This window comes from Orcinus orca, chromosome 15 (genome assembly GCF_937001465.1).
Source record: "Orcinus orca chromosome 15, mOrcOrc1.1, whole genome shotgun sequence".
In the NCBI taxonomy this organism is placed as follows: domain Eukaryota; kingdom Metazoa; phylum Chordata; class Mammalia; order Artiodactyla; family Delphinidae; genus Orcinus; species Orcinus orca.
Window position 1 is genome coordinate 63947249 of NC_064573.1, and position 26802 is coordinate 63974050.

Below are 26802 nucleotides of genomic sequence, written 5' to 3' on the forward strand. Positions count from 1 at the left end.
TATTTTTTGGCTGCACCACGCGGCTTGTGAGATCTTAGTTCCCCAATCAGGGATCAAACCCATGCCCCCTGCAGTGGAGGCACAGAGTCCTAACCACTGGACTGCTAGGGAATTCCCAGAAAATGTTTTAACGCCAGAAAAGATAAATGAACTTTTAGGTCAAAGAAAATGTCTTAGTATATAATATTAATATATTCATCTTTATATCAATGCAATTGTAAAGCATAATTTAAACTTTTTATGGAGGAAGAGCTCTCAGAAGCCCCACTGGGGCCCTGCCCACCTGACCTCCAGGCCCACACATGGCTTTTGTCCATCCCAGGAACTAAGGTTCACTAACAGGAGGGTCTGGAGAACAAGCAGCTGGCAGATATGAAAGGACACCGTCTGGGGAGGGGGTGGGTGTGGAAGGTAGGGGGTGCCTGGGCAGAGGAAGCAGGGTGGAGCGGGTGCTGCTCATCCCATTCTCCTCCTCACACCTTCCTAGACCCTATAACCTGTCCATCACCATGGTGACCCCAGCAAGGCCCGCGGCTACTTCTTAGGACCTGTGACCTTGAACATGTTCCTTAGATGCCCTGTGCCGTTTCTTTACCAGAAAGACGGGGACAATAGCAACCAACCTATCTCCTAGTGCTGTTGTGCGACCCCGCCTCAGTGTTTCTCAGTGTGCCCAGGACCACTTGCATCAGAATGAGTAAAGGGTGAAGTCTGAGAACCACAGTGTGGGTGAGGCAGTCCTGGGACAGGACTCCACATTGCAAAGCCCATGAATGCTGACATACCCATGGGCTTCCTCAGCAGGGCCCACACTAGACTCCTCGGAGCACTGATTCCATTCAAGGCTGGTGCTGGGAGATGACGGGGAAGCGAGACACTGCCGCTTGGCCAGGAGCTTGCCTCCTATTGGCGGGTGCTGGGCCAAGGACATGCCGGTGAGCCGGTGAGCCGACTCGTGCCCTGTGGCTTCCGTCAATCCCTCCCCGCTACATTCCATTCCGCCTCAGCTCGCAGCTCCGCTCCTGCCCTTGGGAAAGGAGCCTCCCCACAACACCCAGCCCACCCGGCCCCTGAGTTCCAGCCTCTAGGGTGAATCTACAACTGAGGTAGTGGTCCGTGTGTGGGCAGCATGGTTCTGACTGCCCCTTGCACAGGCTCCGAGAGGTGTTTCATGGAGCCTCTTCTTGCGGTGGAGCCTGGGCAGGGGGTGAAATCCCAAAGTGTGGAGGCCTGACGTAAGTGCCCCTCGGGTAGAGCAGGCTTGGGAAGGGGGCAGGTGGCAGGCGGCCTGCAGGGCGGTGTGGCTTGTGGGGTACTTTCTCCACCTGGCACGTGGGCGATTCCCTCATGTAAACTGCTGCCTGCCTCTGTCTGAAAGGACGGGTGTTTGAGAACTGAAATGGGAATGGGCCCTAAGGGTGCAGGCCCCACGCTCAGACCCGCTCCCAGACGCCAAGTGGGGAGCAGGGGTCTGGCCCGGGGCAGTGGGTGGGAGTGAGGGCCAACATCCAGGGAGGCTTCTCCCAGCCGCCTCCTCCCACCTAGGATAGCTGGTGGCAGGCAGCTGGTGGCTTCCTGCCTTCCAGGCGCCTGGGCTACCCCCAAGGCATGCACACAGTTACTGTGCCGTGTCTCACATGCACTAGAACGTGACAGGAGCCTCGGACTGGGTCTGCTCCCCGTTCCGTGTGTGGTGGCCTCCCTGCAGGACGCGGGCAGAGCGGACACTAAGGGGGCGTGTGCAGGACGAGGGAGAGGCGAGCGGACGGGGCCGGAGGGCCAATGGGGGACGGGCACAACCCTCTGACAGCAGGCAAGGTCCCGCGAGCTGCTCGTTCTGGAGAAGACAATGTGTTTAATCATTTCTGTAACCCAGAGGACGCCATGCAGAGCCTGGGCAGGGCCGTCACACGAAGTAGGCGGCCAGGGCCGACATCTTGTCCTTGGGTCTCCTGGTGCCTGGCTTCCCCGCTGGCCTCCGGCCCCGGCCCCGGCCCCGGCCCTGCCTCCTCCCAGGCCCGCGGTGCATGGGGTGGCAGGAGGCTGCGTGCTTCAGCTCCACCAGCTCCTGGAAGACAGGGTCGCAGAAGACGCAGCCCGTGTGCTGCGTGCCGTCACCCGGCAGTGGGGACCTGGCCTTGTTGAAGTCGACGTCCAGCAGTGCGGCCTCGCAGGTGCCGCAGGTGTCGGCAGACACACGCACGCGGTGGGCATTCTCGAAGCAGTGCGCCACTACATTGCACCTGTTGCAGGCCACCCGCCACTTGGGGCCTGAGGTGGGGTCGAGCACCAGCACACCGCTCTCGCACTCCACGCACTGGCCAATGCCCAGCATGCTCAGCGAGTGCTGGCAGGTGGGGTGTGTGCACTCGTTGCAGCCTGTGCCTGGGGGGGGGAGTGCGGGGGGGTACCATTATGCACACCCACCTGCCCGCCCACCCACCCTCGGGACCTCCACCCCAACCCTCATCCCAGCAGATTGCGCTCCTCTCGCCCTGTGCATGCTGGTCCTGGGCTCTACTTCTCTGAGACCTCCTTGACCTTTGACGTCCCCCTACTCTGAGGTTTCCAGACAGCTTCCGGACGGCCTCCAGCCAAGTCCACCCCCGCTTTACTTTGCTCCCCGTGGCCCAGGTGGGGCCATCTGCTGCCCTGTAAGCTGCTGGAGGGCAGGGATGGGTCTCCCTGAGAAAGGTGGTGACTGAGGGCTTACCCCTTGCTGGGGGCAGCCTCCTCCCACTGCATCCTCTCACTCCCCCCAGCCCAGGAGCACGCCCACTGCCCAGATCACAAGTGATCTGACTACGGTCAACCATCCAATCGCGACTAGGCAGAGAGCGGCAGACTGGCCGGCTGGGCCCTGAGCAGTGCCCGAGCACACCTGGGTCCTTGGGGCCCTGTGCAGGGAGCTCAGGAATGGTAGGCGCGGGGTCCCCTCAGAGTCCAGCATGGCATGAGCAGGGCTGGTGCTAAGGAGGGACCACAGGTGCCCGGGGGACAGGCGAGCTGGTTAGGGAGGGAACAGCTCACCTTTCTTCATGTCTCGGAAGGGTGGGTGGTTGGAGCAATATGGGCACAGCGGGTAGCTCTTGCCCCGCGAGCCTGATGACCACAGAACCAGCTCGAAGTCGTCCAGCGGGCACCGGAGCTCCTTGTAGAGCTTGATGGTGCCATTCTGGGGGAGGGTGTAGGTCTCATCGCAGTGGGAGCAGTGCAGGCGGCTTGGCTTGGCCTGTGGCAAAGTCAGGGGGGGTGGTCACAGGTTTGCTGGGGCTGCTGACCCTCCTGCCCACCCTCATTCTCCCTGAGACATAGGATACGGAACATGTAAAACATAACGTGTATCACCTATAACGTAACACAGTGCGTGATGCTAACGCATAACGTTAGCATAATAGGTAGCACATAGCATGGAGGATCACCAGGACCTCTCAGGCGAGGATCCCTGGTCACTGAATCTCAGAACACTTGCTCCACACGTACACAAAGGTGCTAAAATCCCTGCACAGCAAGTATCCATGACAGCAAGGAACATGTTGTCAAGAGAACATGGACAGTGCGTGTTTCAGTGGCCTAATGGCTTACGTGCTGCTGGGGGCAGCGGTGGGGGTTTGTTGGCAAAGCTGCCCAGGCCCCCCACGTCACTCCGTGTGAAAGCAGCTGGAGCAAGGCCCGCGGGGTGGCAAGACCGCCCATCTGTGCACACCTGCCCCGTGTGTCCCGGCCCCTCCCCCCCTACCTGGATGTACTTCATGAACCGGTGGCACTTCCCACAGCGGGAAAGGGGCTTGCCGGTGGCCGCCAGGGGCGAGAAGGACACCTCCATCAGCTCATCCATGCCTGAAAGTGAGCAGGGCGGGACTCACACCCCGACCCCGGGGTGCCCACCTCCACGACAGCAGGTATACCGGGCAGGCTTGAGGGAGCTACCGCACGGGGCCAAGAGTCTGAGGGTAAATACGGCCACCCCTGAGGGTGGGGGTCTTTGCGTCAGTAACTGAGCGGCAAGCGGCAGCCCTGTTTGTCACACGAGCCGACTGTGCTGCATGTGCTGTCACTGCACTCGCTCTGTAATCCCGACAATGGCCTGGAGCCCAGAGCCTGGATCTGGGAGCTGGTATCGCTGCTGGAGGCGGCAGCCCTGACCAGGGTCCTCTGGCCGGCGAGCAGGGGAGAGGCGGGCCTCACCCGCAATGGAGTCCACGAAGTAGTGGAACTTCCTCTTGAAGACGTCCAGGGTGTGGCCCAGGACCTGGCGGTAGTCGGCTTTACCCTGGGCGATCAGGTTCAGCTGCTTCTCTACTGCACTGCGAATGGTGGGGAGCACTAGCTCCGCATCTGCGGAGTAGGGGACGCACTGTGAGCCCTCATGCCACGGGGCCAGGGCTGCCTCCACCTGTGATCTCCCCCGGCATCCCGTGTGGAGTGGCCAGGACACCCCATCTCCAGGACAGCGTGACAGGATGAAGCTGCTTGGGTGGGGTCTGTACTCCATCTCCCATGGGCCCCTCAGGACTCCTCAGGACAGACAGACGGCACTGCAGCAAGGACCCCAGGGCCCAGTCTGCAGGGAAGAGCCCACGTCCCCCTTTTGGACCCTGACACACACCCATGTGTCCATCAGCCCTGCTACGGCAGGTCCTAGGAGTGGCCGGAGCGGCCTCCTTGTGGTGGGAGTTGCGGGCTCACTGCAGGGCCGGGTCTGTGAGGGGAGGCGCCTGGCAGCTGGACTCACCAATCTTGTAATAGCCGTGCACCAGTACAATACCAAGGTTGGTGGGCTTGAGTCGGCGCCCACTCTCCACGACCACGTAGTTACGCTGGCAGATGTTGTTGATGTGTACGGGGATGCTGGCATCCGTCCCTGAGACACAGCAGGGCCCTGTCAGACTTGGCTCCCCCTTCACCCCCGCCTGCCTTGTGGCCCCCAGTTCTCAGCCCTGCCCCTGGGCACCACACCACAGGCCTTTTCTGAGCTGTCCTGTGAACCCAGCGTCGATGTTCCCAGCTCAGAGAGACTAAGGAACTCCGCCAAAGTCACAGAGCTCGGTCTGCCCCTCACATCTGGAAACGTGCCCTCCTTGGCCTCTCCCTGTCTTGACCTTGTGGCACCCACACCTTTCCAGAACCAAGGCCCCAGCCCCCCAAATGCAGAGGAGCCTCCCTGACAAATTGTCCCTCCAAAACCTGCCCAGGTTTGCCCACTTGCTGGCTCCCGGTCCCTCGTGATCAGTCCCCAGGGCAGGCTCCCAGCTGCAGGGTGCACCTGCCCCAAAGACATCTAGGTTGTCTGGCACTGCCAGATGCTGCCCGTACTGCTCCCCGAGGTCCATGGCTGGCGGGATGAGGTGGGCCAGGCTCTGAGCCCCATGTGGCTCTGCAGTGCTGCACCGTACACTCCCGCGGCACCTCCTGCACTCGGGCCACAGCCCCGAGGCCCCTGGTCAACAGGGCCGCCCTTAACTGCTGTCGGGAGGTCCGTGACACTGTCTAGTGTGTGGCCACAAGAAGCCACGGACGTCCCGTCAACAAGAAGGCACAGAGGGTGCTGGGTGAGCGGCGCCCACACCCGCAGCAGGCTGAGGACCACCAGGACCCACTGCAGGCACCCAGGCCCCTGGAAGCAGCAGCCCAGCTCTCCTGGTAAGGCCACCACTGTCACCAGGACCCCGGGCACAGGTAAGAGGCTCCCTGGCAAGGCACCCGCGGGACTGTTAGTGATGGAACAGAGTCCAGATACCGTGGCCTGGTTGTCCTACAGCCCTCCAAAGCCTGTCAACTGTGAGGGGCCCGGTGAGCTGGGCAGTCCATCAGGGAACAGGCAGAGCCCCTCGGAGCAAGCACCACCTGGGGAGGTGGCACTGGCACAAGGCCATCCCCCGGGGTGTGAGGCCTCAGGTCACAGCCCTGGGCCTGGGGACTGGGAGAGACCCTCGCCCGTGAGACATGTGCATCAGCGACCCCACTTTTGAGCTCAAAGCTCCCCGGGTGGGGCATGTCCACTCCCCTTGCAGGGAAGCAGTGCCGTGGGAACTTGGCTTTCCTGTCGCCTTGTGAATTTGTTCTGAGTTTTGTGTCCTCCCTGTGGGTGAGTCACTGGCAACCTGGGCCAACACTCAGTTCTGGGGGTGGTAGTTAGTGCCTGTAAGGGTGCGTGTTGGCCTTTATAGGCAAGGCCAGGTCCTGAGGTGGAGGCCCTGGCGAGGGCCTGCCCACGGCCACCCTGCAGGCTCAGCTGGCCACACTGGGCCCCAGCCCTGGGATGGGAGCCCTGGGCCCGGACCCACCGATGCCGTGCTTCTCCATGAGCGTGATGAGCTCAGCCTCCGTCAGGTAGTCAGGGGGGCTCGTCTGCTTCTCCAGCATCTTGACCTCAGCCACGGCGAAGGTGTCGCCCCTCTGGCAGGTGGGCAGGCTCTCCTCCAGGGGCACACTCTGCCAAGGCATGATCTCTGTGAAACCTGTGGAGACCGGGCGCCGACACTCAGGGCCGGTGGCCATGTCCGCGGAGGTGGGAGAGGCGCCTGCCTGGCTCCACCTACCTGGGGAGATGACGGTCTTGCCTGTGCAAGTGAAGCGCTCAGGCCCGATCCGGAAGGAGATGGTGCTCTGCAGGTACTTGCAGTCATGGCTGACTGTGGCGATGAAGTGCCTGGTGATGTACTCGTACAGCCGCCAGGCCTCGCCGCCTGCAAAAGGCGCGGCTGCTCAGTGCCGGGCTCTGGCTCCAAGCAGCCCCAGCACTCGTGCTCCAGCAGCAGGGTGTGGGCGCCAGGGCTGGCCTGCTCTAAGCCCTCGAAGGGGGAGGGGACACACAAGAAGGACTGCAAGCATCTCCAGGCCTCGGTGGCTCTTTCAGGCTCTGCTTCTGGGTGGGACTGCGCTTCAGGGCCCAACCTACCCCATAAGTGACCTGCCACCATTGCTTCAGACTGGGGCTGCGCACAGGGGCTCCTGTCTCCCTCTCCTGCCTTCTCCCAGCACGCAGGCCACCAGCAGGGCCTCGAGGGTGGGAAGTAAGGACACCCCATGGTTGAGCCTGTCACCCTGCCCCGGTCTCATCCCACTCCATCTGTGGTCTCCTGCCTGGCCTGCTCCAGCGCCTGCCCGCACATCACACACCTGCTGCCACCACTTCACTCCTGTCCCATCCATGGCGACAGAGCACAACCTTCAGGTGGCCCCTTCACTGCAGCCGGGGCCAGTGGGGGCCCACACTGCTGATGGGGCCTGACCCCGTCCAAAGGTGCCACGTAGCCAAAGCTCCTCGCCCGGCCCTCCTGGGAAGCTTGAAGCGCACGCACGTGCATGCGTGTGTTCGCGCATGCGCGAACTTCTGAGGGGAGCCCCCATACCTAATTCAGCCTCCGTGGCAGACTTCATGGGGGTAATGGGGGGATGGTCGCCAGCGTCGTGGCCTTTCCGTGGGCGGTTGATACCTTCCGCTAACAGCCGCTTCACCTGAGAGGAAAGCCCGGAGCAAGGCATGAGCTGAGCAAGGCTGCCAACCCACATGGGAGTAGTGGCTGCCCATCCTGGCCTGGCCCGTGGGGTCCTGGCCTCACCGTGTCAGCCCAGTAGGGGTGGTTGGCCTGTTGCCGCAGAGGCCCCTTCAGGTCGAAGCTCTCGGGGTAGTGGGTGGTCTCGGTGCGCGGGTAGCTGATGTAGCCCTGCGTGTAGAGGCGCTCTGCGGTCTGCATGGCGTGCTGTGGGCCCATCCCTGCCGGACATGCAGGCTCAGCAGCCCGGACGCCAGGAGAGCAGGCACCCCTGGGCCAGGTGCCCAGGCTCCTGGGAGGTGGGGGCCACACGGCCTGATCCAAGGCCAAGCTCCCCCACCAGGGCAGGGACACCAGGGGTCATCCTCGAGACGCTGGCAGCCATACTGCTGAACGTGGCCTTCAGAGTGCCTGTGTCCTACTCGGCCTGGGGTCACACCCACGCCCTATGGTCCACGTGCGCCCTCCGTCCTGAGCCCCCAGGCGCATCTGCGCTCACAGCGCTGCAGGGCACTGATGGGGTTCATGCTCCTGCTCCTCCCCAACCTGCAGAAGCTGGCCTCAGCGAGCGGTCACTCCATGTCATCGCTGCCCCTCGAGCATCCCTGGAGGTTCTGCCCTGAGAGGATGGTGCCCACGGTTTCCTGAGGCTGCAGAGGGGCCACCAATGCCTGGAGGCTGCCAGCTCCAGACCAACCTTCTAGCACAACCTTCTCGCTATGGTAGAAACGAGGCTCAGGGCCATGTCACAGCTGTCACACCTGTCGAGTGCCCCGCCCACACCTGGCCTCTCCCTGCACCAGGGACGCCACTGCAGCTGTCCCCCTCAGGTAGCAGCCATCATCACAATCGCTACTGTCAAGACGCCATGTGCCTGCCTCAAGAAGTCTCCTGGGGGCTTTGAGGCAACGTCCACACTCACCCAGGGAAGAGCTGGCCACACGCAGCATCTCCACGGTGTTCAGGGCCAGTGGCCTCTGCTTGGCCTTCTCCTTCCTGCTCATGGCCTCCACCTGGGGGACAGAATAGGTTCATGCATGGGTGCAGGGAGACGCCATGACAGACTCAGGACATGTGGCCAAGGGTCTAGACTCTTTTACCCTCCCAGCTTCTCCAGTTCTCTTCACAGCGGACTCAGGACTTGAATGAACATTTGTTCAGGCCCAGGAAGGAAAAATGAAAGAAAATTCTTTTCCAGGGAAACAGAAAACCTGGAGAAAAGCGGGAAGAGTCAGGAGAAAGGGCTGCATGTTTGAAACCCAACAGGAGCCAGCGTCTGCCAGGCTGCGGGGCTGGCGGGGGGCCCGGGGGCCGTGGGGTGAGGGCTTGTTGCCGGGGCAGCTGCTTACCCCTCACTACACCTACTAGTGTTGCTACACCTGCCAATTTGAGAGGAGAAGCTGAAAATTGGGATTTTTTATGTGAAATCTCCTAACTTCTAAAAGTAGGTAACCACTTTGGAACTTGGTGAATACCATGCACTTTAAGGAAAACGGTGGTGAGTAACCACCGTCAGCCTCTGGGCTGAGCAGCTGTCAGAAGAGTGACCACTTTGTGGCAAAAACAATCCAAACCTCTCAACCGCCACCCCTCGCCCCTGCCAACCTCACGTGGACCTGGCCAGGGCCGTGCCCCCTGAATTCCGGACAGATGTGGGGCTAACACTGAGGCCAAGTGCTGTCTGTGCAGCAGGGGCAGCTTGGATCACGGACAGGGCGAGGGGGCACTCAGACGGGGTGGCCACTGCGGGCAGAAGCACGGGGCAGCTTTAGGTGAAGCTCTGGGGCCTGAGTCAACTGCCCTCAGCAAGGGGATGCCCAGGAAGGTTCAGGAAGGACGAGAGAAGGCGGCTGAAGGAGGCCAGGTGAGCCTCAGTGACCACGGGGGCCGTCATGACTGCAAGGCATAAGCTGCCACAGCCGCAGACATGCCCCCACCCATGCGGCCAGCCAGTTGCCAGGTGGCATCAACCTCTTCCTAACAGCCACACAGCCCATGCTTTCCAATTCGTGAAAACCTGAGTAAGAAACGTAGCACATGAAGGCCACGAAAGCTGATGACCCAGAGACGCCCGTGCTGGCTGTGGGACCTGGGCGGGTTCTTGATGTGCGTAGGGGCCTCTAGTTGCTAGCCTGAGGTGTCACAGAAAAGGGACATATGGGTGGAATCCTCCCAAAGGAGGTAATGCCCACAGGGCACATGGAGGGCTCAGAGCAGGCACGTGGTGCACGGCAGCTACAGCCTGGGAAGGAGTTTCTTAGTGGGAGCGTGTCGTGAGTAACCATTCTTCTGTCTAAAAAGTGTCTGTGTTCCAGAAAGGCAGAGAAAGATATAAGCCTAGGTCAGCAGAGTCTTCTGAGGCCCCCCCCAAGGCAGATGGGACTCATGTGGGTGGAGCAGCCCACCTGGGCCTCCTTCTCCAGCTTGGTCATGTTCAGGAACATCTGTGCGATCTCCCGGTCGAACACACGCACTCGGTCCCAGTCCAAAAGGAGGGATCGGTCCTTATCGGCATCCACCTGCAGGAGGGGAACAGGAGAGCCCGGGAGAGAAAGCATCCGGGTGAGCCAGTGCCAGCAGGGAGAATCGGGGCAGACAGAGCTGGTCCTCGCCTGGGCCCTGCCTCTGAAGTCTCTCGGCTGTACCTGTTCAGGTGCACAGTCGCAGGTGTGCAGGTTGAGGCCCAGCTCCTCCCCAAGTGGAGGCTGCTCTGACACGAGGCCTCCTTGCTGAGATCAGCCAGACGGCCTCACGAGGGGAGCCCCAAGCCGAGGCTGAGGTGTCCTTAGGGAGCGCCGGGGCCCCCACCTCTCATCCCCTAAGCCCCGCTGGCACTAGATGTGGCCCCACCTAGGAGACCCCAGCCCTGTGTTGACTGAAGCAGCTCTGTATTATGCTCTAAATCTTACAAAAACCTTCCTTTTTACTTGGAGCAGGAGTTCCAAGACTTCTTAGAAGCTCGAAAGTCAGCAGCTCGTGGCCCTCAGTCCAGTCCTTGGACCTGATCACCCCAACTGTGGGCCTGGCGGGTGACCTCACCCTGAGCTGCCAGAGCGTCCAGGCCTGGCCTTGTCCTGCGGCCTCCACGAAGGCTGGGGGCCCTTCCCTGGGCACCCGCAACCACTTCCTGGTGGGACAGCCACCCACAGCTGTGCCCTTGGCCTGGGGACTATGACAATGATGATGGAGGCTCTCAGAATCCATACCCAAACCCGGAAAGACCCAGCATGAACAGGAAAAGGAAGTGAACCTTGGCCTGCAGCACCCAGTAGGTCTCCGGTTTGAAGGACTGGATTTTATCATGTCTCTCCACGCAGAAGCCCAGCGTGGGGGTCTGGCATGGCCCGAAGGAGATGAGCGAGCTGTCTAGGTTGCCGTATTTCCCCTGGAAGTATTTAGTCTGAAACCTATAAAGGGGGTTGGGGGGAGAGGAGGACATTTTGGTCACACATTCACTCAAATACCATCGTTAGCTGCCCGTGGGAGTCGGGCAGGAGGCTGGCTGGTGGGTATGGGAGGAGACCAAGGCAACTGCTCCCTGCTCAAAAGATGGAAAGGGAAGAGCAGAGGCTCTGTTCACCCTGGCCGGAAGCCCTATTTTATTCCGTGCCCCTCCACCCCCTCAAGACCTGCCCACCCTGCTTGTCGAGAGGGGACCTCTGTGGTCTGCGTCAGCTAAAGAGACAGTTTTCTTGGGGATTTAAAAATGCTGACAATCTCCTGTCGCCGACCAGGCCTGTGGGGAGGTCGGGAGCCAGGCGAGGCAGTGGCCTGGCCAGGGGGTGGGCAGCACCTGGTGAAGGCGCAGCCGATGCGCAGGTCCAGCTCCTGCCGCGCATCCACTGAGAGTGCCTCGTTGTGGTCGGGCTCACCCAGGCGGACCATGGCAGTGCAGATGTCTGTGTCTGTGATGGAGCTGAACCGGGCCCGGAACACTGTCTTCTCGCCACTGTGGGCCTGATTCATGACAGGCAGCACCGCATCCAGGACCTGGGGAGGCGGCCGGCTGTAACGCCCACACCTCACCTCACTTGGGTGCCAGGCCCCCTCCACTGCCCCCTCCTCCTGGAGCCTCAGTCTCCACGGGCCTCCTGCCATGCGCTTCCTTTCCTTCTGTCCACTGCTGTGTTCAAACCCCCTTCCTACTACCACCCCCTCTCTTCCTACAGTGGTTTCCACACCCAAACTAGGAGGCACTACTGCAGGGGACACAAGGGACCCCAGCCTCCAAGTCCACCCCGATCCACCCACTTTCCCACCTTCTAGAGGAGGGAGTGCTGGGAGGGCCGAGGGGATTTGGGAGACTTTCCAGAGACTGGAGGAAAGACAGAGAAGGGAAAAGAAGACGAAAACGCAGTGGATAGGGGTGGGGGCCGGTGCATCTCAGGACTAGAGCAGGGTGGGGGACCTTGGGGGCCTGGAGCCCAGACTCACTAAGAGTTAGTGAAGGCCGTGCAGCGGGAGGGGAGTCGCCGCTGGAGCCTGGCCATGCAGCTTCCTTATGGGGAGGGAGTGGCTCCGTTTCTGAGGGGAGAAAGCCTGTGAGCTGCCAACATTCTCCACCCCAGACGCAAAGGTCCCTGGGGAGAAGCAGCCCTGCAGGGGAGGCGTCGGCAGAGGGGTGTCTGGGAACAGTTTCCTGAGGTGCCAGGTCCCAGGTGAGAGCTGGGGTGTTCCAGCCTGAGGGGCTCCTGCGGGAGGCAGGCCTGGGAGCTGCCACCTGCTTCCAGTCTGAGGGGGGGCGCCTGGGGGCTGGCGGAGATGGGAGGCGGGAGGGCACAGCTTGGGGGGCGGGGGGAGAAGGAGGTATGTGAAAGGGTGTCAAGCAGCACTGGCTGAAGGTCCCTACATGGCGCTGGGAGGGTGCGATGCTCAGAACCCACCCTCTCCTCCAGGCAGTCCTCCATCTAGGAAATCCTGCCGAGGCTTCCTCACAATGTGCCCTTCAGGCAAAGGGACACTCCCTCCCCTGGGCAGAGCCCATGCATCTTAAAATATCTACAGAATCACCAGAATTTAAGCCAGTGCCATGGTTCCCCTGGCAGCATCAGTGCCAGGAGTGGCATGACAGCGGCGGGAAGGCCGATGTATGGACCCCCAGCCCCCTCACCTCGAAGCAGATGTTCTCTCCCTCCTTGTCGCAGTCCAGCCACAGTACGATGTAGTCACAGCCTTTGCCCTCCACCTGAGCACAGCACATGGGGAATCACACCTGCCTCGGCCCCCAGTGCCTGCCAATGGTGCCCCTGCCCGGCTGGCGGAGCAGAGCCCGGCCCCCGATCACCCTGAGCCCTGGAGCCCGGGGCAGGGCCCAGGCTGAGCCAAGGAGTTGGCTACAGTCAGGCTGGCTTAGCCTCTCAGCAAAGAATTTACTTCAGAACTGCTGTTTTTTGGACAAAAAAGTTATAAATGCCACGTGATCTTAACCTCCAAAACTGCATTTAAAAAAAAGCTAAAATGAAATAACTAAGTATTAACAGTAGTTGTCTTGGATAGTGAGATTATAATTAATTTTTTTTTTTACTTACTTGTATTTTCTAATTTTCATCACATGTATGTATTTGTTTTAAAATTAGGAAATCACCACCACCAAACTATTTTAAAAGCAGGATGTTGCCCCAGGTGCCGGGGAGCCCAGGCTGACTGTGGGGGAGGAGTGGGCCTAAGGGCACCTGGGGGGGGGGGCGGGCTGAGGGTGCTCCCTCACGCTCAGGACGCACCTGCAGGAACTTCACCATGTTCAGCTTGGGGTTGGCCTCCTTCTTCTCCGTTGGGGCCTGGCTGAACAGCTCGGCGGGGTCCACCTTGTCCCACTTGTTGTACTTTCCTACAAACACAGGCGTTGGACGTCCGAATCACACTTCACGCTTCCTGGGACTTGGACCCCAGGAGGAGGGTGGGGAGGGGGAGGCTCGGAGAACCCTTTGCCCAGAGCAGGGCCTCCCTTCGCCTGAGATGTGAGCCGACAACACAGTTGAGCCGCGCGTGGGAGCTGCTCCCGGATGTTCTCTGTGGCTGGGGGCACCGCTCCTGGTGGTCTCACTGCCACTCATGCCCTGTCTCCTCCTCCAGCAGGTTTCTGTACCCTCTCCCCGCCCAGCACTTGGCCGGCCCCCGATAGGCGCTCAGCGGATCCCGGGGGGCCTCAGTGTCCTCAGGCCCCCCATCTGGCACATCCCCCACACTTCTCTACTTGGCGTTCGGCCTCACACGCCCAGCCGGTAGGCTTCCTTCTAGGCCTTGCTGGTCAGACAGCCAAGTTCAAGCCCCAGCTCCCTGACTTCAGGGTCCGAATGCCCTGCTGCAAGGGGAGCAAGAACTGCCAAGGCTCTGCTGTGAGCGGCCCGTGCTCAGTGCTGCACCTCCCGCCCCACTGGGGCCTCAAACAGTCCTGGGAGGTGATGGCACTGATCTCAGATCCTTCACACACGAGAAGCAGAAGTGCACGGAGGCCCAGCTCCGGTGCAGCGAGGGTCAGAGCCTAGGTCGGACCCACATCAACTGCGACCCTGCACCCAGCCCCACTGGGTCACTGATGCTGGCCTTCCAATCACCACTGACTGACTGTGGGACAAAGGTCATACTTGGAGGGGCAGCAGCCCTCTGTGGAATGCCTACACGGGCCAGGCCCCTGCTCAGGTGGGGACCACTGCCTCCACTCTGCACAGGAAGGTGCAGGGCACACAGTGACCAAGGGGCACCACTGGGACAGGGACCCCAGGTCAGCTCTCCAGTCTGCTGGCCTCAGGACTCATGGGTTCTGGACAAACCTCTCTGCCCGGAGCCTGCCCTGGGCTCCAACTGGACCCTGGGCAGCACCAGACAGGGCTCCTCAGTGCAATGGAAGGTGGGCAGGGGGGCAGGGGCTCACCCAGGAAGTCCAGGGTCATCACATGACCACAGACGGACGTCATCTTGAAGCGGACCAGCTGGCCAGTGAAGGTCCCGGTGTACTCGTGCACTGAGCATGTCCCGTTCAGCCCTTTGCGTGAGGACATGCTCCCTGCAGGAGAAGCACAGCCATGCGGGGACCCGGGACCCTGACGCTGCCTCTTGGAGGGCCGGGGTCCCCTCCCCACAGTGGTCAGTGACAACATTCCTCAGGCAGCAGCAGTCACCGGGTGCTGAGAGATCTAGAGGCTCTCAGGGGAAACACGCAGAGCTGGGTGTGTGTGGGGGCCGAGAGCGCCCCCTCTGGACGCTCAAGAGCAGACACTCTTGGGTCGTTCTCTGCATTTCTGTATTCACTCCTGAATCTGATTTCTGCCCCTTTTAAACCCTACTCAGAGGTTCCCCAAAGACCCCCTAACTATCGAACTTCAGGGTGACCTCTCCACTCCCAAACAATGGCCCTTTCCCTGAACTTTCTCGGCCTCTGGGGACCGGGCACTTCTGGGGTCTCCCCTCCCCTTCAGATGACTTCTCAGCCTGCTGCCCTGGGGTCTCCTCTTCCTTCAGCCGCTGGACTGAGGGGAGGTCAAGGTGGACGCCTGCCATCTCTGGGTCCCCAGCACCCACCAACCACCCAGGGGCTAGGGTGAGGCAAGGGCAGGTGTTCTCTTTCCCAGTGCCCTGCGGTCTCAGGGGCACGGCTCAGCCTCATGGCACCATCAAGTGGCGTGAGGGGCGTGGGTGCAGCTGCAGCGGGGCGTCCACAGGGCGGTGGTGCTGATGCCCACGGCATCGCCTCAGCAGACTAGGCCGGGTGGGGTCCTTCCAGTGGACTCTTTCTGCTCAAGTTAGCAGGGCTTGTTTCTGCTGCTCGTGACCGACCACCCTGCCTGGCACAGCACTCGTCCAGTGGTCTGCCTGCCATGTGCTGCCAGCTGCGCCTGCACCTTGTGGGAGCCCCGGCTCACGCTCAGCATGGCAGTAATCGCACCCCACAGGGACTAAGTGACTAAGTGACCGAGGGCTTCATCCACACCTGCTGTCCTGAACAGACTTGACTCCAGGGAGCTGGGGTTGCTTAGGAAGAAGAAACGATTGACCTGCAGAGCAGGAACGCCCACGCTCACAGATCAAAGCCGTTGAGCGCGCCGGGGCTGCCCTCCTACCTCGAGAGAGGATTCTGGCGATGGACTGGGCCAAGGACGGCTTCTCAGCCACCATGAGCACCGTCTTCATCTTGTCTCAGGCTGCCAGCACCCTGCCTCACTCTGCTCTCAGGGAAATGGCAGTGAAACAGCTCACACACTGACCTAGGGCAGCGTCACGCTGCTGCCATGCCAACTCCTAGAGAAAAGACATGCAGAAAACAACGATGCTTCCAGTGGAACCTCTCACTTTAAAGAACAAAACAAACCCAAGGCAAGAAAAAGAAACTCAGGGAAACCTGAAGGCACCTGACAGACAACTGCCTAGGGCAACTGAACCGGATCGGGACCACGGCTTTGCTTGAAAAGATGAGGTGGCCCCATGACCCCAGGCTTATTTTGTCCCCAGATCCACGCTAGGAAGCCCTCGAGGCCTTTGGGCCTGGCCCCCCTGCCGTGGAGCCATCGTGTACCCCCAGGGCTGAGACGGCATCCTCACCTGGGCTGAGCATGAGGGTGCCCTGGGCACTTTACCCAATGCAGATGCCCAGGCTGGGCACCCATGTCCTCCTGACTCCCGACTGGGCTGAGACCCACTGGCCAGGAGATCCAGCCCCCAGCAGAGCTCGAGAGACCCTTCGCAAAAGGCCCTGACCTACCTCCCCACTTGCCCTGCCTCCCCACTTGCCCTGCCTCCCCACTTGCCCTGCCCCACCTCTCACTTTGCAGGCCAGGGTCTGGCCGGTTAAATTGGACATTGTCCTCTACAGAAAAAAATACATCTGTTTGCCTGGAATGTTCCACGGATCCTGGGGAAGGCAGCTCTACTGTCAAAGGCCCGGCTCAGGCACTAACTCTTCTTTAAAGGATTCTCCCTCTTTTAGGGAAAGACAGGATGGATCCTTTTCTGTGAGCTGTTTATTCATAGTTGTACCCATTTTTTCCAAGAGGGTTGCTGTCTTATTTTAGGAGTCGTTTAGATAATGAGGAAATTAGCCCTTTACGGTATGACCTGATGTCCAAAACATTCCCCCAAGCAAAGTACAGCTAGAACAGGCCTGTACTTATGTCACCAGCAAGGGTCGCAGGTGATGGGGCTGGGGGGCAGGCAGACCCGGATGTGGCTGGTGGAATTTGACCGGAGCGACTTGACGACATCTCTCAAAACTACGAGCGTGTGGCCATAGCAGCCCCACATCCAGGGACGAGCTCAGGGATCCCACATGATTTACAGAGCACCCACTGCACGCTCAGTGTGTCGCCCTGTGCCATGAGGGGCAGAGCAGGGGTGGCACAGGGCAGGCATGAGCTGTGCAGTGTCCGGGGGCAGAGTTTCAAGGCGGCCCAGGGACTCCCCTTCCCTCACCCACAGAAGCCAGAGGCCAGAAGGGGAAACTGGCAGCAAAGGGAGTTTCTCATCCCTTCCAAAGTAGGAAGGACTTATCCTAAAACGTTCCCTTAGGTTTTCTCACTTCTGCGTCACAAGAGCAGCCAGCAATTATGGTGTAATTGTCCTGCCAGTGCCCTCGGTGGAGGTGCTGTGCTGCCCCACGTCAGGAATTGTAGGGTCGGGAAGACCAGAGATCAAGCGGCAGGACTTAAACACACATGCACAGCCCTCATCCTGCCCAGCCTCTGTGAGCATCCTGGGGGGGGGGGGGCGCGGCAGCCCTGCTTTGCTTCCCTACAGCACCGACCACTATACCCGAGAGCCTCTCCAGCTACGTATTTATTTTTTCGTCTCACAGTTCCTAGAACGTACGTAAACTCCAAGAGGACAGGGCTGTTACTCTAATGACAAGTAACAGACGATGAGCAAATACTGACTGAATAAAAGAGCGATTTTAACTGCAAAGTGAATAATAAAAATACTTTCTTTGATGTCTAAAATTGAAAAAGTGACTTTAAATCTGTAAGAGTATTGCAAACATTTCACCTATCCAATGTTCTTTCTTCTTTTTTTAAAAAAATTTATTTTTGGCTGCGTTGGGTCTTCGTTGCTGCGTGCAGGCTCTCTCTAGTTGCAGTGAGCGGGGGCTACTCTTTGTTGCGGTGCGTGGGCTTCTCACTGCGGTGGCTTCTGTCATGGAGCATGGACTCTAGGTGCGTGGGCTTCAGCAGTTGTGGCTCGCGGGCTCTACAGCGCAGGCTCAGTAGTTGCGGCGCTTGGGCTTAGTTGCTTCGCGGCATGTGGGAACTTCCCGGACCAGGGCTCGAACCGGTATCCCCTGCATTGGAGATGGATTCCTAACCACTGCGCCACCAGGGAAGCCCCTCAGTGTTCTTTTTTCCATGGTGTTTCTGGAAGTTTTACATCTTCACTACTCCCCTTCATACCTAAGGATCCTAAATACTCTTCCAGTAAATAATTAACGTATTCTTCTGTAAAGATCCCTTTAGAGACAAACATTTTGCCCTAGCATCTTCAAAGGGATTACCTCATTTATCCAGGACAAGGGATACAACTGGACAGTCACAAAAGTCACATCAGCATCAGTCCCAATTTCAGAGCACCTGTCCACCTGTCACTGTGTAGTTGCTATTCCACAGTTGATATGTGGCCTGTCTCCAGCAGCTCTGGCTCTAAAGAAACAGGGCTTCTGGTTTAACAGTTTATACTCCACTACTGCATGAGTACTTTGTAACCTCCTGAGTACCACTGCTTTATTAGGGGGAAAAAATCACTTTCTTTAAGGATATGGAATCATGGAATCATGGAATCCTGGGGGAAGGAGTCTTGGTGATGATCCAGTACAACCATCAAGAGAGAACTAAGACCCAGAGAAAGCGATTTGCCAAAGGTAAGCTGGGAAATTTACCAAGTTGGGGCTGAAACTCATGCTTCCTTACTTCCAGCCAGGTACTTTTTTTTTTTTTCTTTTTTCTTTTTAAACTGCACCAGGTTCCACCTTTTAAAAGATTTTGGCAGTCTTAACTGATTAACTGCCTGTGATAATCTTGGGGCCTCCCTATTTTTCCATTAAGGCACATCTCCAATTTCAAAATGGAAGCCAATGAGAACAGAAGCTGAGAGCAGTGGCTTGCAAACTTCATTTATACATCATCTTAATACCTCTGCCTTACCAACATTATTATTCACTTAAGTTTCTGCCTTGAAGAAAAAGCTTAAATATATAAAAAAGGGAAATTTCATAGCCTCTTAGGAGCTGAAAGCCTATAATCAATAACCAGAACTAGATTCTTTCCAGTAACCTACATGGTCTGTCAAGTTTGATCTTGTTGCCTGCCAAAGCTCCGAGCCTGAAGTTTGTCCCCTTATTTCAAAAAGGGAGATTAGCAAGTGCTAAGAGGATGTTGACAGCAAACACCCCAAATTAGGGCTGTAATTAAGAGGGCTGAAAGTCAAGGAGAGTAGAGGTTAGCCTGTCAACTCACCAGCAATACCACAATGGTATGTGTCCTTGGGAGACACAGTGGATAAAGTCCTTCCATGTCAGTGTCTTATGCACAGGTGGATTCAGCTTGGGAGTGGAGGCCTAGCAGTGGTCCGCACGGCATTTACAGGCCTAGGATTTCCCACCTTAGTGACTTTAGCAAACACCTATGGAGTCAGGGAAAGAACCCTTTCTTAAGCTCCTCCCTTGCAGGCACGCTACAGCTGTAAACGCTACTTTGTTTAATCTTTCTAGCAACCCTACGAAGCCTATGCTGTAACTTTTTAAACTATGAGTAGACTGAGGTTCAGAACAATACAGACTAGTGTCAGTGATCTTTGGCAAGTCTCTAGGGACTCTATGGCTCGCTGGCCACTAAGCCCGCGTTGGGGTGACTTTCTCACGTCCTGTTCTCACAGGCTGAGCGACAAAGAAGGAAGACGAGGCCACTGTGAGAAAATACTTCCCAGGATTCCACCTAATTTGTCCACAAAAGTGCCCTCCGCACCCCACCCCCCGCGTCTACACCAACTACTCAGAGAAACACACCCCGGCGCCCTCCAGACCGGATCGGGCGGGGGGCGGCGGGCGACGCCTGGACCCCGACCCTGCCCGACGCGGCCTCTGTCCCCGCCTGCGACGCGGACCCCGCCTTGGGGGGCTGCGGGGGACTCGGCGCGGAGGGGCTCCAGCCGCAGCGCCTGCTCCCTCCGGTCACTCCCCGAACCCACTGGCCCGGTAGGAGGCGCCGAGAATGCAGAGCCCGGCGGGGACCAGCTCCCAGCGGCGGGGCTCGGCCCATACCCCGAGCCGCCCTCCGCCCGCTGCTCGCCGTTCGTCGCTCACCCGCGTCCCGGGTTCCGTTCCGCTCCGCCTCCTGCTCCCGGCGGCCGGAGGCGACCTGCTTCCGGGTCCGTCTGCGGACGGCGTCCCCCTCTGCCCTCCGGCACCGCACGCCCGCGTCCACAGGTTCCGAGGCTCGCGCGTTCCGGGGCACGTCCTCCAGTCGGCCCTAGCACGCGGGGTCCACACGGGTCCCCAAACCCCACCCAAGCCCTCCCCGCCTGGGTCCGCAGAGGTCCCCAAACCCCACCCTGGCCGGGGTCCCCAAGCCCTCCACCCCGTTCTTCCTCGCCGCGGGGAGGCAATAATAATTACCTACAAAGATGAAAACTGGATGTTAAGCATGAAAACATATATACTGCTAATAACTAAACTAAAAACTACAGATGCGTGTATAGCAGGCTTCTTTCAATGCTATAAACATTTGTGGAATGAGTGAATGAACTATGTAAAACATATCTGGAAGATGAATTGGAAAATAAAAGTAATTTTTTGTGTTACAGCAGTAGGTTTATGGAAGGTTTAAAATAATTTTCGTGGCTTTATTTTAATATCTTTTAAATAATACCGTGCACACAATTCCTTTGCTACCTTAGACATTTCCCCCAACTTGCCTTTATTGGAAGACTAGCCCTTATAGTCTGGAAAAAGGAAAATTTTACAGTCAAATTAAGATTAAGAAATGCCAAAAAGTTGAGTCACAGTGAGATTTCACTTTCAGAAAAGAACTCCTGGTGCAAACCCATTCCTTGGCAGGTTCTCCATCTCCAAAATGGCAACTCCATCGTCCTGGTTGCTCAAGCCCAGTGCCTGCAGGCATCCTGGATTCCTCTCTTTTTCTCACCCGTTATCTATCACTATGTTCAAAATATATTTGAGATCCTATCAATCATCCCTGCCTTGGCTGCCATCATCCTGATCCATCTCTCTCCTGGCCCCCACCCTGCCACCTTACAGTCTGTCTCCACACAGCCCCCACTTAAGGAGTCCAGGGCTAATGTTGGATCCCGGGTGCCACCAGCTGGCAGAGAGGCAAAACCAGAGCTCCATCATTTAACCCAGTGCAGGGGTTCATTCTGCAGAGCAGGGGGAAGGACTTGAGGCCTGGACCCACAGGGGGCTGTGTGGCCCCCACGTGCTAGGGCCGAGTGGTCTGCTGAGTGGTCGGCTCTGGAAGCCTGAGGGTCTCCATCAGCGCTGAGAAACTGCAGCTGGCCTGTGCTCTGTGCCTGGGCAGCCCTGCAGCTGAGTCTTCCCCACAGACCTCCCAGGGAGCTGCCGTCAGGCTGTCCGGGTGACCTTTACGTGGACAAATGACTCAGAGTCAGAGGGACCCTTAGACCCTCCTTACTTATGCATGGGTACTGGGTTTGGTGGATGATATGGCTGAGAGCTCCTGGCTCTCTCTTCTCTCTGATTTGGCACAGGCTGGACCATGATCTTCATAGTTCTGTTAATAGTCTACACCAGGACTTCCCTGGCAGTCCAGTAGTTAAGACTCTGTGCTTCCAATGTGGGCAGCGCAGGTTTGATCCCTGGTGGGGGAACTAGGATCACAGCGCGGTCAAAAAAAAAAAAAAAGTCAACACCACCCCATGCTTACTCTGTTCTAGGCACATCTCTATTTTTAACGCATTTGATTCTCATTGCAACATTAGGGACTAGATATTGTTATTATCTTGATTTTGAGGAAACAGGTCACACAGGTGTAAATGACAGAGCCAAGTTTCAAAACTAGGCAGCTGAATCCCAGAAGGCATCTTCCTGTTTCTTGTGCTCAGATCTTACTTATGTCAGCTCCACGTGCATGTCTGCCTTCGTGGCTAACTATGGCATATTGATATACCATAAACCACTGTGACTTTTATACTTGGAAGTCAGTTTGGCTGGACCTACATATATTCGTTTTCAGATTCTTTTCCATTTTAGGTTATTACAAGATACTGAATATAGTCCCCTGTGCTATGCAGTAGGTCCTTGTCATTTATCTATTTTATATATAGTAGTGTATATATGTTAATCCCAAACTCCTAGTTTATCCCTCTGACAAGGAACATTCTAACAGGTACTCTCTCCTAAACGCTGCTGTTAAGGGTTGAATTTGCCGTGTGTGTGTGTATGTGTGTGTGTGTATTCAGGGTCAGGGAGGGCTGGAGTCAGCAGGCAGTGCCTGTAATACCTTTTCGTAAGCATAAGGGGGCGCTGTGGGCACGTCCCTGAGAGATGCGGAGGCCGTTGCACAGGGGCACCAGCTCCTGCCTCCCGGTGCTCAGTGCCCCAGGGGCCCAGCGCTGCCTTCCAGTGCCTGCCCAGGCCACCCTTCGCGGGGCCATCTTGACAGAACGCAGGGAGGGTGCGCCCGGCGCTAAGGAGGGGAGCTGATCTGCACAGAGAGGACCTCCCCTCTTCACTGGGGGGAGCAGGTGAGCCGGGCTGCTCACCTCTAGCAGTGGGGCCTCAGTAGGGCTAGTGCTAGGGCTTTAAATGCTTAGGGAAATTCATAGGGAAGCCATCTAGACATGGGGCTTTCTTGGGGGGAAAACTGAAAAATTTAGAGATTCTGTTTCTTTTTTTAAAAAATATTTTTCGTTTATTTATTTACTTACTTATTTTTGGCTGCATTGAGTCTTCGTTGCTGCATGCGTGCTTTCCCTAGTTGCGGCCGGCGGGGGCTAATCTTTGTTGTGATGCATGGGCTTCTCATTGCGGTGACTTCTCTTGTTGTGGAGCACAGGCTTTACGTGCTCAGGCTTCAGTAGTTGTGGTACACGGGCTCAGTAGTTGTGGCTAGCAGGCTCTAGAGCCCAGGCTCAGTAGTTGTGGCCCATGAGCTTAGTTGTGCTGCAGCATATGGGATCTTCCCAGACCAGGGCTGGAACCCATGTCCCCTGTATTGGCAGGCAAATTCTTAACCACTGTGGCACCAGGAAAGTCCCAGACATTCTGTTTCTTTAGCAGATATAGGACATTTTAGATTTACTATGTATTCTTCTGTTTCTTTTGGGAAACTGATTTCCAAGGAATTTGTCTATTTCATCTTTGTGGTCAATTTTATGGGTGTAAATTTATTAATGTTATTCCCTTAAGTCTCACCCTCCCCTGGACTGGGTTGTTCTCCATCGTTTCCCATTTCCAACCCAACTGTCCATTTCCTTCTGAGGATGTCAGTGGGTGTTATTCTATGGGGTGGCATGGGCCTGGGGCAGAGCAGTGGCAGAATCCAGGCCCATGCCCTGGGGCAGCAGGGGCCTGGTGGGGCTGTCCCTGGGGCCTGATCAACCAGCCCCCAGGTTTGCTGTCTGCCAATATCTCAGGCTCCCTGATGATGCAGGGGGTGGGGGAGGGAGGACACGGATTCCACACCCAAAAGAACAGAGAGACAAATTATTTTATCAGAAATAAAGGGAAGGCAGAGTCAAGATGGCAGTGTGGGAAGATGCGGAGTTAGTGTCTCCCCACAACTAGGGCAACTGCCAGCTGCTGGTGGGGGACTCTGACGCCCAAGGAGACGGGAAGAACCCCAGAGTGAACCAGTAGGACGTAGGGGGGCTGAGGGGGGAGGAGAAGTGAAGGCCAGGCAGGATCAGCACCCCTGAGGCCAGGGAGATCAGGAGAGACAGGCAGGAGGGGCCTTCCCAGACCCCAGACCAGAGGAGCAGGAGAGTAGAGGAGGGCGTTTGTCCCTCCCACTGGAGTCCAGGAAGCCTGCTGGGCTCCCAGGTGAGGTCCTCTGCCCTCTGAGACCAGGGTTGGGGGGCACGCCTGGGACCCTTCTGTTCCTTGAGCCTAAGCCCCACCCCCCACAGCTCCCAGGGCCTTTTCCAGCCCTGTGGGTCCTGAGCATTGGCTCTGCCAACCGCCCAAACCTCGCCCTTGCTTAGGCCCCGCCCTCCACAGCCAAGGCCTTTCCGCCCCCCCTTTCTTTTTTTTTTTTTCCTTTTCCCTCCTCCTCTTTTTTACTATTGTGGTACTGATGTACCTTCCAGTTGTTGATTCACCTCTATTTTTATTTTTACGTTCTTTTTAACATATCTGTTAGTTTCCTAGTCTTATTTTATTTTTTACTTTGTTTTGTTTTGTTTTGTTGCCACCCCACGTGGCTTTCGGGATCTTGGTTCCCGAGCCTGGGGTCAGGCCAAAGCTCCTGTGGTGGGAGCCCCAAGTCCAAACCACTGGACTAACAGAGAACCTCGGACCCCAGGGACTATTAATTGGAGTAAGGTCTCATGGAGGTCCTCCTCTCAGCACCAAGACCCAGCTCTACCCAATAGCCTACAAACTCCAGTGTTGGAAGCATCAGGCCAAACAACCAGTAAAGCAGGAACACAATATCACTCATTAAAAAAAAAAAAAAAAGATATGGCAAAAAAATATGTCACAGATGAAGGAGCAAGGTAAAAACCTACAAGACCAAATAAATGAAGAGGAAATAGGCAATCTACCTGAAAAAGAATTCAGAGTAATGATAGTAAAGATGATCCAGAATCTCGGAAATAGAATGGAAGCACAGACTGAGAAAATACAAGAAATAACAAAGATCTAGAAGAACTAAAGAACAAACAAACAGAGATGAACAACACAATAACTGAACTGAAAAATACACTAGAAGGAATCAATAACAGAATAACTGAGGCAGAAGAACAAATAAGTGAGCTGGAAAACAAAATGGTGGAAATGACTGCCGAGGAGCAGAATAAAGAAAAGAGAATGAAAAGAATTGAAGACAATCTCAGAGACCTCTGGTATAACACTAAACGCACCAACATTCGAATTATAGGGGTCCCAGAAGAAGAAGAGAAAAAGAAAGGGTCTGAAAAAATATTTGAAGAGATTATAGTTGAAAACTTCCCAAACATGGGAAAGGAAATAGTCACCCAAGTCTAGGAAGCACAGAGAGTCCCATACAGGATGAACCCTAGGAAAAACACACCAAGACACATATTAATCAAACTAACAAAAATTAAATTCAAAGAAAAAATATTAAAAGCAGCAAGGGAAAAACAAAAATTAACATACAAAGGAATCCCCATAAGGTTATCAGCTGATTTTTCAGTGGAAACTCTGCAGGCCAGAAGGGAGTGGCAGGATATACTTAAAGTGATGAAAGAGAAATATCTACAACCAAGATTACTCTACCCAGCAAGGATCCCATTCACATTCGATGAAGAAATTAAAAGCTTTTCAGACAAACGAAAGCTAAGAGAGTTCAGCACCAGCAAACCAGCTTTACAACAAATGCTAAAGGAACTTCTCTAAGCAGGAAACACAAGAGAAGAAGACCCACAAAAACAAACCCAAAACAATAAAGAAAATGGTAATAGGAACATACATATTGATAATAACCTTGAATGTAAATGGATTAAATGCCCCAGCCAAAAGACACAGACTGGCTGAATGGATACAAAAACAAGACCCATATATATGCTGTCTACAAGAGACCCACTTCAGACCTAGGGACACATACAGACTGAAAGTGAAGGGATGGAAAAAGATATTACATGCAAATGGAAACCAAAAGAAAGCTGGAGTAGCAATACTCATATCAGATAAAATAGACTTTAAAATAAAGACTGTTAAGAGAGATGAGGGACACTACATAATGATCAAAGGATCAATCCAAGAAGAAGATATAACAATGATAAATGTTTATGCACGCAACATAGGAACACCTCAGTACATAAGGCAAATGCTAACAACCATGAAAGGAGAAATCGACAGTAACACAATAATAGTAGGGGACTTTAACACCCCACTTACACCAATGAACAGATCATCCAAACAGAAAATAAATAAGGAAACACAAGCTTTAAATGACTCAATAGACCAGATAGATCTAATGGATATTTGTAGAACATTCCACCCCAAAATGGCAGAATACACTTTCTTCAAGTGCTCACAGAACATTCTCCAGGATAGATCACATCTTGGGTCACAAATCAAGCCTTGGAAAACTTAAGAAAACTGAAATCGTATCAAGCTTCTTTTCTGACCACAATGCTATGAGACTGGAAATCAATTACAGGAAAAAAACCCGTAAAGAACACAAATAAATGAAGGCTAAACAGTGTGCTACTAAATAACCAAGAGATCACTGAAGAAATCAAAGAAGAACTTAAAAAATACATAGAAAAAAATGACAATGAAAACATGATGACCCATAAACTATGGGATGCAGCAAAAGCATTTCTAATAGGTAAGTTTATAGCAATTCAATCTCACCTCAAGAAACAAGAAAAATTTCAAATAAACAATCTAACCCTACACTTAAAACAACTAGAGAAAGAAGAACAAAGAAAACCCAAAGTCAGTAGAAGGAAAGAAATCATAAAGATCAGAGCAGAAGTAAATGAAATAGAAACGAAGAAAACAATAGCAAAGATCAATAAAACTAAAAGCTGGTTCTTTGAGAAGATAAACAAAATTGATAAACACTTAGCCAGACTCATCAAGAAAAAAAGGGAGAGGACGCAAATCAATACAATTAGAAATGAAAAAGGAGAAATCACAACTGACACTGCAGAAATACAAAGGATTATAAGAGACTACTACAAACAACTGTGTGCCAATAAAATGGACAACCACGAAGAAAGGGATGAATTCTTGGAAAGGTACAATTTTCCAAGACTGAACCAGGAAGAATTAAAAAATATAAACAGACCTATCACAAGTAATGAAATTGAAACTGTAATTAAAAATCTTCCAATAAACAAAAGTCCAGGACCAGATGGCATCACAGGCGAATTATACCAAACATTTAGAGAAGAGCTAACACTGATACTTCTCAAATTCTTCCAAAAAATTGCAGAGAGAGAAACACTCCCAAATTCATGCTATGAAGCCACCATCACCCTGATATCAAAACCAGTAAAAGATACCACAAAAAAAGAAAATTATAGACCAATATCACTGATGAACATAGATGCAAAAATCCTGAACAAAATACTATCAAACAGAATCCAAAAGCACATTAAAAGGATCATACACCATGATCAACTGGATTTATCCCAGGGATGCAAGGATTCTTCAACA

The 26802-nt window shown here is 55.4% G+C and overlaps 1 protein-coding gene across 5 annotated transcripts; it reads right to left on the reverse strand.

The window, feature by feature from the left end:
- Positions 1 to 1835: 1835 nt before the first annotated feature.
- On the reverse strand, positions 1836 to 19916 carry TOP3B (DNA topoisomerase III beta). Of its 5 annotated transcripts, none has more exons than XM_049698463.1 (18): positions 19777 to 19916; positions 15557 to 15734; positions 14371 to 14502; positions 13220 to 13326; positions 12610 to 12684; positions 11293 to 11489; positions 10750 to 10906; positions 9905 to 10018; positions 8422 to 8512; positions 7566 to 7720; positions 7356 to 7461; positions 6543 to 6689; positions 6288 to 6461; positions 4736 to 4864; positions 4189 to 4338; positions 3740 to 3840; positions 3031 to 3232; positions 1836 to 2385 (listed from the first exon to the last, which is right to left on the reverse strand). In XM_049698463.1, the coding sequence occupies exons 2-18, from the start codon at positions 15624 to 15626 to the stop codon at positions 1907 to 1909; spliced, it is 2586 nt and encodes an 861-aa protein (XP_049554420.1). In that variant the 5' UTR covers positions 15627 to 15734; positions 19777 to 19916; the 3' UTR covers positions 1836 to 1906. The 5 variants fall into 5 exon arrangements, with proteins under 5 accessions (XP_049554420.1, XP_049554422.1, XP_049554423.1 ...); XM_049698465.1 differs by lacking the exon at positions 19777 to 19916 and adding an exon at positions 19735 to 19755; XM_049698466.1 differs by lacking the exon at positions 19777 to 19916 and adding an exon at positions 19480 to 19728.
- Positions 19917 to 26802: the final 6886 nt, after the last annotated feature.

Coding starts and splice junctions, on each gene's coding strand:
- TOP3B (XM_049698463.1), bottom strand. CDS start 15,626: ATGAAGACGGTGCTCATGGTGGCTGAGAAGCCGTCCTTGGCCCAGTCC. Junction 12,685..13,219: donor ACATGGTGAAGTTCCTGCAG/GTGCGTCCTGAG, acceptor TGCTGTGCTCAG/GTGGAGGGCAAAGGCTGTGA. Junction 8,513..9,904: donor AGCTGGAGAAGGAGGCCCAG/GTGGGCTGCTCC, acceptor TCTGTCCCCCAG/GTGGAGGCCATGAGCAGGAA.